The sequence below is a fragment of the Asterias amurensis genome, chromosome 1, assembly GCF_032118995.1.
Source record: "Asterias amurensis chromosome 1, ASM3211899v1".
In the NCBI taxonomy this organism is placed as follows: domain Eukaryota; kingdom Metazoa; phylum Echinodermata; class Asteroidea; order Forcipulatida; family Asteriidae; genus Asterias; species Asterias amurensis.
This window is the reverse complement of record NC_092648.1, coordinates 28,048,263-28,061,889: the sequence shown is the minus strand read 5'-3', so window position 1 is coordinate 28,061,889 and position 13,627 is coordinate 28,048,263. Positions and strand designations below refer to the sequence as shown.

At 39.1% G+C, this 13,627-nt stretch overlaps 1 protein-coding gene across 1 annotated transcript in view; it reads left to right on the top strand.

Moving 5' to 3' along the window:
• Positions 1-12,875, top strand: part of LOC139935439 (uncharacterized) — a 56,525-nt gene extending 43,650 nt beyond the window's left edge. Inside the window, exons 42-49 of the mRNA XM_071930050.1 lie at positions 838-1,029; positions 1,796-2,032; positions 2,681-2,851; positions 3,535-3,738; positions 5,593-5,774; positions 6,572-6,713; positions 9,512-9,715; positions 10,593-12,875. Coding sequence (XP_071786151.1) covers positions 838-1,029; positions 1,796-2,032; positions 2,681-2,851; positions 3,535-3,738; positions 5,593-5,774; positions 6,572-6,713; positions 9,512-9,715; positions 10,593-10,756 — 1,496 coding nt within the window. The 3' untranslated portion in view covers positions 10,757-12,875. The remainder of the gene's footprint in view (positions 1-837; positions 1,030-1,795; positions 2,033-2,680; positions 2,852-3,534; positions 3,739-5,592; positions 5,775-6,571; positions 6,714-9,511; positions 9,716-10,592) is intronic.
• Positions 12,876-13,627: the final 752 nt, after the last annotated feature.

Below are 13,627 nucleotides of genomic sequence, written 5' to 3'. Positions count from 1 at the left end.
GAAGTACTGAGTAAACGGTGCTAACACACATCAGTGTAGATGGGTAAAACCATAGTGAATATCCTTTGTCCTCGATGCAAATTTAAAGGCAGTGGACACTAGTGGTAATTACTCAAAATAGTTGTTAGCATAAAACCTCACCTGGTATAGGAGTAATGAAGAGCTGTTGATAGTATAAAACATCGTGAGAAACAGCTCTCTCTGAAGTAACATAGTTTTTGAGAAAGAAGTAATTTCTCACTGAAATATTTGAATTTGATTTCGAGATCTCAGAATTTTATTTTGAGGTCTCGAAATCAAGCATCTGAAAGCACACAATTTGTGCAACAAGGGCATTTTTTCTTTAATTATTCTCTCGCAACTTTGATGACCAATTGAGCTCAAATTTTTACAGGTTTGTTTTTTTATGCATATGTTGAGATACACCAAGTGAGAAGACTTGTCTTTGACAATTACCAATAGTGTCCAGTGTCTTTAAAGGAACATTACAGAATTGGTAAAAGGAAAAAACTTATCTACATGTTAGATCACAGATTTACATAAAACTTACACAGTCTAATGACGATGATATATTGAAATACCTATGTTCTGTTTTGATTATTTGTGATTGTGATGCAAAACTTATTTTTAGTCTTGCCTGTATAATGTCACTTTCACAGGAAAGTTACTAACTGCCTATTTTGGTAATATCCAACTTTTGTCTTATTAATGCAACAAGGTTTTTCCGGGGGGGGGGGGGGCTGGATTCTGTGTTACCAAAACAGTTGTTCATAAAATAAGAGATATTCAGAAAACAATGTTTGAGAAAAATTATTTGTATTTTTGTTTGTTTACCAGCATCCACTAGTAAGCTACATGGTGCACTTAGTGGTGTAAACATGTGGGACACAGCATTAGATGGGTCAGTGATTAGCAACCTTGCTAGTACCTGTGGCTCTGTAAACCCTGGTAATGTCATCACAGCAGCTGACTTCCTCCAGACAGCGTCCCTTGGAAGAGTCCAGATTCAGACCCCCTCACAGTGTGACGGTAAATAGAATGGGTTTTGTGTTTACAGTGTTTCTTGAAGTCTCTCTCTGATGTCTGCTAGTAACACCTTGGTCCAGAACACAAATTGTTAGTTGAACAGTCTGCTTGAACTCTACTGTAACATTCATGATGTTTTTGACCTTGTGAGGTTCCCAAATGTTACACAACAGATCAATTTATTCGTATAGCAGCTTTGTGGTATCGAAGAGACATTTTATCAAAGTTTGTTTGTTTGTGCAATTCCTTGAGTGAAGTAATGATAAACTGCTGTGACTAATCAAGGGGCCTGACTTTTCTGCTCTCTAGCCTCTGTTTGGTTGTGTGAATTTATATGAATTCTATAAATGTTAAGAACCAATGCGGACAGTTTTGGGAGGCTCTATTTCACATCATCTTCTTCTTGACCCATTGTCCTCTAAAAAGACACAGTAGTCAGTTTACTGAGGAAATGTTTTTATTTCAATCCGATATATAGTATATATCGCCATCAATCTTCCAAGGAAATTCCAATGTGAAACACTGTTGAAATAAAATTAAAAATTAAAAAATAAAGACTGCCCAAAAATTTCACTGGTACATGTTTTAAAAAGTACGCCAAGTCCCTGAAAATTGTTGAACCATTGTTTCATTGGTCTCCACTAAACCAATATCTTCTTAGGTAAGTTGTTTAGTGTTTCTTCAGCGAACTAGAGGATGGAATGACTTCACTTATCCAAACAAACTTCATTGATGCATTGCTCTCTCTCTTGTGACCCAATCCTTACAGTGGTGAATGACTGTGCTTCCAACCCATGCCAGTTTGGCAGTACCTGCAAAGATGACTTGGGTCACTACATCTGCCTTTGTTCATCTGGTTTCACTGGACTACACTGTGAGATTAACATCGATGACTGTGGAACACCAGCACCTTGTGAGAATGGTGGCAGCTGTGTGGATGGTATAGGAACTTTCTCTTGTCAATGCCCATCAGGATTCTCAGGACAACTTTGTGAGCTTGAAAAAGGTAATTTAATCAAACTACAAATACTGGTATTTTAAATCTAGAGTTCACTGTTGGCATTAAGTGGACATTTTCTTGCGATTCACAAGGATACCAAACTATATTTTTTTAATCATTTTTTTTGTGCCCTTTAAAAAGACAGTTTTTGAAAACCTAGATTTTATATTGTTTAGTATGGACACATTGCAGAAGCAGCAGCTCTCCAACTGCAACATTTCCAGAACTCCTAAAACACAGAACTTTACTCAGCATATGAATAGACCGATCCATTAAGCTCCACCCATTGCGTATTGACCAATCACAATGCAACGAAGGTCCGACACTAAGGTCCGACAGGCGTGCGCGTATGCTTGGCGCACGCGGCAGAGCTGTGCAGAGCCCCACGTGTTCTTGCTGACACGTGCGTCGTCGGCGGAGCCTACTGGATCGGTCTATTGGTGCCTCATAGAATCACACAACCACAACATTATTTACCAGGAGCTAGAGCCATAAAGGTTGGGTTTGGGGAAATGACATTTTGCTTTTGCGATTTCCAAAGTTCCTTTCATAAACCCTTAGAATTACTTACCTCCCTACAGAGGTAGATGTAGGGAAATAAACCACTAGATGCTTTATATCTGATTAATGTATTTTATTTCCTGACCCTAACAGTTGATGGTGGTTGGACTGCATGGAGTGACTGGAGTGTCTGTAGTGTGTCCTGTAATGGTGGTACTCAGTCACATCAACGTACTTGTACCAACCCCCAACCAGCTCATGGAGGTAACCCTTGTGTTGGCGCTCTCACTGAAACCCAACAATGCAACATTGGACCATGCCCAAGTAAGTCACCCATATCTTAGAAGTTTCTCCTGAATTCAAAATTGATTTAATAGTCTATATATACATGTAGTTATCTGAATATTACAAGGTCTTGACACTATCCTGATCGTGTGATGCTGTTCCACAGTAAGCCATGCCCACTTCACACAAACTGGCTTCAGTAATTATCAGATGCTCAGAAAAGATGACGATTGAACTTGTGTGTCAGCTGTGTTTGACAAAGACGCAATATCTTAAAGGAATAAACAGCTTCTGTTGTAAGAAATGCCTTTGAACAAAGGAAATTATTAACTTTTGCAGAGTGGCAATTTTGGAGCTTTAAGCTGCAGAAGGGATGTGTATAAACTTGATTCACCAGCAGGATAGCCTAAAGTGATTTGAGTAATCTTATTAGAATTTGAAAAAATTGAGTTGAACGAAACATCCACAATGTTTTTTGTAGTTTTATAAAAACACACAAGTATTATGGAATAATACATGTAGGAACCTCGGTGGTGATGCTTCTATTATCAGATATTTCAGCTTTTTTGTTAACATCAAAAGTAGTTTGATTTTCAGAGGTTTGCAAAGGTTGGCGGAAACTTTAATCTACACATGTACCTACCTATATGACTATATTTTGGGTTAGTTACAGGTGAGATAATATTCTAACACATTAATTCTGTAACCCTGTATGATTTCAGGCTGTAAGATCTTGACACACCCGTTGAATGGAGAGCTACACTGCGAGACTGTCGGTGAAGAGCAGAATTGTACCATCTCATGCCTCAAAGGCTATGGCTTCAGCAGGGCTATTCTGTCAGCTTATAGCTGTGGTCCATCTACCAACTACCAGTGGTCACATGAAACGGATATGAACCCAAGAGTCAACTTCCCCAAGTGTACAGGTTGGTCAATCGTTCCATCTTTTCCTGTGGAACATTTTAGACAGATATTGTCAGGGAAATACTGGAATCAATCAATTAATTTCACTTTATTATTTATGTCAGCCTGAACATCAAATTGACAAAAATTACAATAAGTTAAGTTTTGGATACAGTGTAAAAATACACACCTCCATCAATAATTTTCACTTCATTATCTCTGATGGGAAATTCATTTTGGCCTTTACATCAAATTGACAAAAATTACAATAAATTTCGTTTTACCATATACAGTGCAAAATACACTACAAGCAAATATACACATGCACTCTATATAAAAATATAAAAATATATATCTATTCACCTCAAATGATCACCTCAAATGGATCCACACTCTTGCAAAATCAAGAGATAAGCAAAATGGTGGAAACCTGTAAAGTAAAGCTTTAGTAGTTTTCCGTCGAGCAGCTTTTTGGATTGAATTGGCTCCATAAGAAGATATCACTATGATTTATCATTATCATGAGGTTATAATGCAATGAATGCAAGCAATTCATGTCATGACCAGGACCCAAGGTCATAGCCCATCTTAACGGTTAAGCAAATTTTTCGTGCTTACTGTAGCAGAAAAATTTGCTAAGGTTTAAAGGCAGTGGACACTATTGGTAATTGTCAAAGACTAGCCTTCACAGTTGGTGTATCTCAACATATGCATAAAATAACAAACCTGTGAAAATTTGAGCTCAATCGGTCATTGAACTTGCGAGATAACAATGAAAGAAAAAACACCCGTGTCACACGAAGTTGTGTGCGTTTAGATGGTTGATTTCGAGACCTCAAGTTCTAAATCTGAGGTCTCGAAATCAAATTCATGGAAAATTACTTCTTTCTCGAAAACTATGGCACTTCAGAGGGAGCTGTTTCTCACAATGTTTGATACCATCAACCTCTCCCAATTACCCATCACCAAGAAAGGTTTTATGCTAATAATTATTTTGAATAATTACCAAAAGTGTCCACTGCCGTTAAACGTGTTTCACAGGTTAGCAAGAAAATTATGCGGCCATTTTGCGCGTTCATTCATATTTTTACGTCATTCATTTTCAAGCAGTAAACACCAGAAGGTTAGCCTGCCTTTTCATGTGCATGAAAATCGTACAGTAAGCACAAAATCGGCTGTTAAGCAGCTCTATGAACTTGAGCCCAGATACTAGGCTGAGTACAGTTCAATTTTGATATTCCTTCCTCCAGTCATAGCCCTCCAGGAAGCCCCCCCCCCCCCCCCTCCTTCCAAAGCTCCAAGCATACCCAGCTCAAACTATTGTCATTCCTTCATCTCTATAATAGGTTATATTTCAGACTATGTAACATTATACAATTGTTGAACGCCAAGGGTGTACAAACCCAATTACAGCATGCAACAATTGTTTTGAAATACCTTGGTAACATTTATATTCCTCTTCTCAAGGTTCTGTTGTCACCTTCAAACATTATGATGACGAAGTGCTATGCATAGTTTAATAAGCAGACGAACAGTTATTTAAACAAGAAACAATGCTTCACTGTTCCCTCGAACCCACGGCTGTTTCGTGCAAATCAACCAACTGTGAGAATGATCTAGGTGATGTACACAGGTTAACATCACTCATGTAACCCGCTGCGCTCTGCAGCCATGGTACATGCGTATTTGTTGCACTTCGATGATTGGTTCTCGACCATTCAGACTTCACAGTTTGTTGCCGAGGTATAGCAAGCATATTTGTTGCACTTCAGTTGAATGGTTCTCGACCAATCAAACTTTACAATTTTTTATCGAAGTATAACAATTCAAATTGCTACATTGGGCTTGCTACTATATGGATTATGTTTTTCTTACAGACTACAAACCACCATCCAAGCTTGCCATGGATATGGTCTTGGCATATGACAACTTGGTGTGTAACGGAATCGATGTGGCCAAGGATAACATGGTATATCAGCAAGTCAGTAACGCAGTTACATCCAGTGTCAATGCTATCAAGTGTGTCAAGGATAAAGCCTGCGCTGTCAAGCAGTCTAAGGTGTGTAATTGGGAGGCATGGTTGGCTTGTGGATAAAGCGCTCACCTCTCGCTAAGGTGACCCTGGTTCGATACCCAGCCAGGGCCATATATGTGAGTTGAGTTTCTGTGCAAAGGTTTTCCAGACCATCCGGTTTTCCTCTCAGGGGAAAAATCAAACACTTTCAAACTTTGGCTGTGCTCTGTGGTCATAATGGGTTGATGTGGCTGGCTGCCAAAGGCACCCTTGTATGCCAGCTTCTAAAACACATTGTAGCCGCCTCCTTTGCAATTCAGTTCTTAGCTGCGAGTAATAAGGATGATTAGCCTCCCATATTATTATTATTATTGCAGGAGGATATAGAGTCCAATGCGCATTGATTCTGCTATTGCTTAAGCAAAGCCACTCTCAGTGCTAGAAGTTCATTAAGACCCTTATCATCCATTCTTTAAACAAATACAGGCGGACGTATTCTCTTGCTTTGTTATCAGTAACTATTGTTCCCATTCAGAATTCATTTGAAACTTCTGAAGAGTAATTAGGTTGAAAATAATAGTCCTTAAAGTATTGAGCCCTTACTACAACACTTGTATTTTGAGCTCTAGTGTTGCAAACATTTTCTTTTGTTGAGATTTGTTTTAAATGGACATTAGTTGCTCCTTTGTTGTAATGCATTGCAAATGCACTTTCTTAGTATTCATTTTATTGTCAATCATGTAGTAATGTAACATATAATGTGACATAGGCAGCCATAGCGTGTTGGGCTGCATTGGACAAATTGATATTGTTGCTTATGGTGCAAGATGTGTACCCCTCAGGTCAATGGCTGTAGTCCCTCAGAAGTTCAACCACAAAGTCGGCGACAGAAGCGATCAGTTGATGAGAATTGGGTTACAGTCAACATCATATTGGAGCATGATCTACACATTCCAGATACCAACAACCTCACTAATGAACATGGTAAGTAGGGGCCTACATTAGTAGCTAGGCTTATGAACGTTGTAACCAGTGAGTTGACCAATAGTTTGGGTGTTGAGTTTACCAATGGTTTGGGTGTTGAGTTTACCAATGGTATGGGTATTGAGTTTACCAATGGTTTGGGTGTTGAGTTTACCAATGGTTTGGGTGTTGAGTTAACCAATGGTTTGGGTGTTGAGTTTACCAATGGTTTGGGTGTTGAGTTAACCAATGGTTTTGGTGTTAAGTTTACCAATGGTTTGGGTGTTGAGTTTACCAAGAGTTTGGGTGTTGAGTTTACCAATGATTTGGGTGTTGAGTTTACCAATAGTTTGGGTGTTGAGTTGACCAATAGTTTAAGTGTTGAGTTTACCAATGGTTTGCGTGTTGAGTTGACCAATAGTTTGGGTGTTGAGTTTACCAATGGTTTGCGTGTTGAGTTGACCAATAGTTTGGGTGTTGAGTTTACCAATGGTTTGGGTGTTGAGTTAACCAATGGTTTGGGTGTTGAGTTAACCAATGGTTTGGGTGTTGAGTTTACCAAGAGTTTGGGTGTTGAGTTTACCAATGGTTTGGGTGTTGAGTAATAGTTTGGGTGTTGAGTTTACCAATAGTTTGGGTGTTGAGTTAAACAATGGTTTGTTAGTTGAGTCTACCAATGGTTTGGGTGTTGAGTTAAACAATGGTTTGGTTGTTGAGTTTACCAATGGTTTGGGTGTTGAGTTTACCAATAGTTTAAGTGTTGAGTTAAAACAATGGTTTGGGTGTTGAGTTTACCAATAGTTTGGGTGTTGAGTTTTCCATTGGTTTGGGTGTTGAGTTTGCTAATGGTTTGGGTGTTGAGTTTACCAATGGTTTGGGTGTTGAGTTAAACAATGGTTTGGGTGTTGAGTTTACCAATGGTTTGGGTGTTGAGTTTTCCAATGGTTTGGGTGATGAGTTTACCAATAGTTTGGGTGTTGATTTAACCAATGGTTTGGGTGTTGAGTTTACCAATGGTTTGGGTGTTGAGTTTATCAATGGTTTGGGTGTTGAGTTTACCAATAGTTTGGTTGTTGAGTTAAACAATGGTTTGTTAGTTGAGTCTACCATTGGTTTGGGTGTTGAGTTAAACAATGGTTTGAGTGTTGAGTTTACCAATGGTTTGGGTGTTGAGTTTACCAATAGTTTGGGTGTTGAGGTAAACAATGGTTTGGGTGTTGAGTTTACCAATGGTTTGGGTGTTGAGTCTACCATTGGTTTGGGTGTTGAGTTAAACAATAGTTTGGGTGTTGAATTTACCAATGGTTTGGGTGTTGAGTTTGCCAATGGTTTGGGTGTTGAGTTAAACAATGGTTTGGGTGTTTAGTTTACTAATGGTTTGGGTGTTGAGTTTTCAAATGGTTTGGGTGATGAGTTAACCAATAGTTTGGGTGTTGAGTTTACCAATGGTTTGGGTGTTGAGTTTTCCAATGGTTTGGGTGATGAGTTTACCAATAGTTTGGGTGTTGATTTAACCAATGGTTTGGGTGTTGAGTTTACCAATGGTTTGGGTGTTGAGTTTACCAATGGTTTGGGTGTTGAGTTTACCAATAGTTTGGTTGTTGAGTTAAACAATGGTTTGTTAGTTGAGTCTACCATTGGTTTGGGTGTTGAGTTAAACAATGGTTTGAGTGTTGAGTTTACCAATGGTTTGGGTGTTGAGTTTACCAATAGTTTGGGTGTTGAGTTAAACAATGGTTTGGGTGTTGAGTTTACCAATGGTTTGGGTGTTGAGTTTTCCATTGGTTTGGGTGTTGAGTTTACTAATGGTTTGGGTGTTGAGTTTGCCAATGGTTTGGGTGTTGAGTTAAACAATGGTTTGGGTGTTGAGTTTACTAATGGTTTGGGTGTTGAGTTTTCAAATGGTTTGGGTGATGAGTTAACCAATAGTTTGGGTGTTGAATTTACCAATGGTTTGGGTGTTGAGTTTACTAATGGTTTGGGTGTTGAGTTTACCAATGGTTTGGGTGTTGAGTTTACCAATGGTTTGGGTGTTGAGTTTACCAATGGTTTGGGTGTTGAGTTTACCAATGGTTTGGGTGTTGAGTTTACCTATGGTTTGGGTGTTGAGTTTACCAATGGTTTGGGTGTTGAGTTTACCAATGGTTTGGGTGATGAGTTTACCAATAGTTTTGGTGTAGATTTTACCAATGGTTTGGGTGTTGAGTTTACCAATGGTTTGGGCGCTGAGTTTACCAATGGTTTGCTTGTTGAGTAATGGTTTGGGTGTTGAGTTAACCAATGGTTTAGGTGTTGAGTTTACCAATGGTTTGGGTGATGAGTTTACCAATGGTTTGGGTGTTGAGTAATGGTTTGGGTGTTGAGTTTACCAATGGTTTAGGTGTTGAGTTTACCAATGGTTTGGGTGATGAGTTTACCAATGGTTTGGGTGTTGAGTTCACCAATAGTTTGGGTGTTGAGTTTACCAATGGCTTGGGTGTTGAGTTAACCAATGGTTTAGGTGTTGAGTTTGTCAATGGTTTGGGTGTTGAGTTTACCAATGGTTTGGGTGTTGAGTTCACCAATAGTTGGGTGTTGAGTTTACCAATGGTTTGGGAGTTGAGTTAACCAATGGTGTGCATGTTGAGTAAGGGTTTGGGTGTTGAGTTTACCAATGGTTTGGATGTTGAGTTTACCTATGGTTTAGGTGTTGAGTTTACCAATGGTTTAGGTGTTGAGTTTACCAATGGTTTAGGTGTTGGGTTTACCAAAATGGTGTTCAACATGGTGTGTAAAGGTTAATTATTCATTTCGTTATTGTTTTCCTTTTAAATGACCAGTGGCAAATCATAGCAGTTCTGTGAGAGCAATCAGTGAGCTTCAGGATAGTGCAAGTTATCTTGTCAACCAGACAGTGGGTGGTCACTTTGCCATCAGCATTGACAGTGACACATATGACATCGACACGAATAAGTCTTCAAGCTTCGGCATGCCTGTCTGCCCATCAGGAACAGTTCGTGTTGGTACTGAGGACGCACGATGTGGTGAGTGCTACAGTGTTTTGTATCCTGAAGAACATTACCAAACTTTGATTTCGGCAACATTTTTGAACTTCTCCAATAGGATCTCCATTACCATCACTTTTATATTATACACAATGTCATCACTTCTTGCATGAGCAACTAAGAATTAAACAAGCACATAAAAAGGCTGAGCAACTTACAACTATATAAACACTTGTATTCCCATCAAGTGTTTTAACATTTCTAATCTCTAGATTTCAAGGGGAAAAAAACCTACCCATGAAAGTTTTATCTTTGATTGCTCCACTTAGTGAAAACAAAGAGACTGTCAGGGATATTTGCATGTTAATATTTCAACTGCCCAAATCAAACTTAACCTGGTGAATTAGTAGCTTATCAAATTCCTGTCTGTATTTTATTAGATTGCGATAGTATTTCAAAGTTTTTGAGTCATAAAATAATAACTAGTTTTTTATATAGCTCATTTTCCAATTCAACCGTTACAATGCGCCTTTCATTAGTAACCTAGTCGTTGTGCCAATAACTTTCCTGTAATCTTTCTCAGCTCCCTGGGGGCCCTTCAAAGATGTTTTTCAAACACAATATCAATCTCGACAAGTACCTATTTATACCCCTGGAAGACTTCCTCGAGGATATAAGTTCCACATTCCAAACTAGGCAAGTTTTAACACAATTAGGTAAATGGCAGTAATGTTAGAATAAAGAGTGCCGCCACTGGAGGGGCCGACTTGCTTAGTAGATAGTCTGGGTCATCACTAGGTATTAATATCAATTTACACAGAAATGTTGCTTTTTCACTGTGAAGTGCCCGTTTTTAATTATCATATAAACCATGTATCTAAATGTAAAATGTTGTTTGGTTTGTCTTTCTACTCAGTTCCTTGTTCTTCTGGTACATTTGATGATGGAGACGCTTGCCGAGAGTGTCCCACTGGAACCTACCAGTCACAAGAGGGCGCTACACTCTGCCACACCTGCCGACGAGGATTTACCACTCTGTATACTGGATCAGTCAGCAGAGAGGAGTGTATCCGTCTGTAGCAGACCACATGCCAGCCACTCTGGCTGCCATGTCTGAATTCTGGAACTTATCACTCCTAAAGACTGCTCTTTTAAGCCTACTTTTTTATTGCCTTTTCGCTTTTTAAAGTTTCTTACTGCCTGTGTCCTGTCATTTCAGACCGGCACTTCATATCTTTGTTAATGGACGCTTTTATTAAAGGAACACACAGTGCCTTGGATTGGTCGAGTTGGTCTTTGAAAGTATGTGTAACCATTTGTTTTAAAATGCATATGGGTAGAAAGATGTTGTAAAAGTAGAATACAATGATCCACACAAACATGCCTCGAAATTGCACGGTTTTCCTTTTACCTCGTCGACTAACACGGTCGGCAATTTATGGGAGTCGATCCCATAATGCCAATCGGGGATCTTTGGCACCATTGTCAGTCGTTCCCATCGCCTGTCCCCCTTTCCCTCGATCATCAACCCATCGAGCTATCATGCCATTAATAACACGCCTCAAAGCTCAATACAAATAGGTGATTCAACGTCCTTGATCTCAAATCCTGCCCTGAAGCAGTCTTGAGGATTATCCTCCTGCCTGTATTATCATCGAGTAAGAGGGTCACAGGGGGATTACGCAGTAGGATTGAGTGCTACAGATTTTACCAAGGTCCTGTTGATTTTACTCGCCAGCAATCACAGTCCTGAGTTCATCGCCATGTAATGTGATTTTCTGGATACTACGCAATATCTAAACCAAAGTTTACAGACATGGAGCACTAGAAATGTTCAACAGTATTATTATTATTATTTATTTCCCTGTCTCGATTTGTGTTGGTCAGGCCGTGTCCGAAACTGCGACTTCGGCTACAGCTACGGCTAGATCGGCGCGTCTGCCTATTCTTCAACACTGGTAGACGCGATGATTTAGACGTAGCTGTAGCCGAAGTCATCGTTTCGGACACGGCCTCACATTGTGTCAAACAACATGGCCGTATGAAGACACATTGTTTCTATACTTTATACTCTACTACCCTAAACCTTTTGTTTGAGGAGGAGAGAAACTATTTTACTGGTGCCAGTATGAACTGTCCTTGATAAAAAAACATTCAAGGGAATGGTCGTCCTGGGCAAACCATGATCTTTAAAAAAGAAATCCTGGCTAATTTCATCTTTACCCGTGGTCATTAGAGTAGAGTCCTAAAAACATCATCAAACTTCCAGAAAATGGGTACAAAATAAACTGCTAAAAGCTTAGCTGTCGGCTACTTGAGTGAATTGTAAACAAACAGTTGTTTTGTTATTGTTGTGTTTTGGGTTTTTCTTTTTGCCAAGGTAGAACAAGAATAATAACGGTTTTAAAATCATCGTTAAATGTTGCTTACTAAAATAATGTAGTTTTTACGCTCACACGGGGTTCAGTTCTTAAAATAAACAAATAAGTTCAAGCCTAACGTTTCAGAAAGTGCGTGTTTAATGTGCAAAAATATATAAAATTTATAATATAAAATATTATCTTTATTATGACATTTCAAATGTATTAACGATTGTGTTTGCATAACAGTTTCTACTTAAGCTGTTTTTTTTCTGTGCCTAATAAATCGTGAAAGCTGTACACGGGCTTTATCTTTTAAGTACATATTCTTTACATGTGTTCTTTTTTTAGAAAAATTCTTTGGAAAGTTAAAACTGGAACCTTTGCATTTTCCTAAATAACACCATCCTACCTGCTGGCGTCGATATCAAACGTCACAACACATTGATGAATATAATGAAGAAAAAGGGGAAAGGAGCCTGTCTTAAAAAAAAACATGCAAAATGTGGGGGCATTCTTTCCTCCAACAAAATCTGCATAAAAAGGAGCTTGTTGAAGTGCGATAAATTGTGCAGACAGTTTCTCGAGTCTGAACCATCAAAGCCCATAATCTGCCGGTCACTTTTCCGCAATCAGTTACCTGTAGCACGGTTTGTGCATGACATGATTTGTAGTTTAACACTTTTAACACACAATATGCTGAAAATTCTTGCAAACTCTTGGTGTGTACACATAGTTAAAGGCAGTGGACACTATTGGTAATTGTCAAAGACCAGCCTTCACAGTTGGTGTATCTCAGCATATGCATAAAATTAGAAACCTGTGAAAATTTGAGCTCAATCGGACATCAAATTTACGAGATAATAATGAAAGAAAAAAACACCCTTGTCACACGAAGTTGTGTGTGTTTAGATGGTTGATTTCGAGACCTCAAGTTCTAAATCTGAGGTCTCGAAATCAAATTCGTGGAAAATTAATTCTTTCTCGAAAACTATGGCACTTGAGAGGGAGCCGTTTCTCACAGTGTTTTATACCATCAACCTCTCCCCATTACTCGTCACCAAGAAAAGTTTTATGCTAAAACATTTTTTAGTAATTACCAATAGTGTCCATTGCCTTTGGTTTCTGCTAATGCATACGTTGCCCAATTACACAAATCTGCTTAAGTAAAAAAAAGTAACTCTCCTCAGCAGAAATGAGCAGGATACCAGTCACAGATTTTACACGTTGAATGATATACTTTTAAACATATTTTCGTTGGCTAAGCTACTTGTTTTCTGCTAAAGCAGCTCTATGAAATTGGGTCCATGCCAATGCCTGACTTCATTTACATGCTCCATCGGACAGAATTTCTTCTCTTAATCTGTGCATCCACCCGCTCCCCAAAGTCATATGATGTGCCGTGCTGTTTGGCTCGGATCCTCTGCCGCTGGACGAGCCTGTACTGAGCTCGAGCCAGTTCGTCGAAAGCCTTGCTGTCCGTAGATTTAGACGGTATGGAATTACGTCCGCGGTAAACTTTACAGTCGTGGAAAGACTGCATCGATTTACTGATCACACGAAGATCGGTCGCGTTTACCTGACTGAGTCT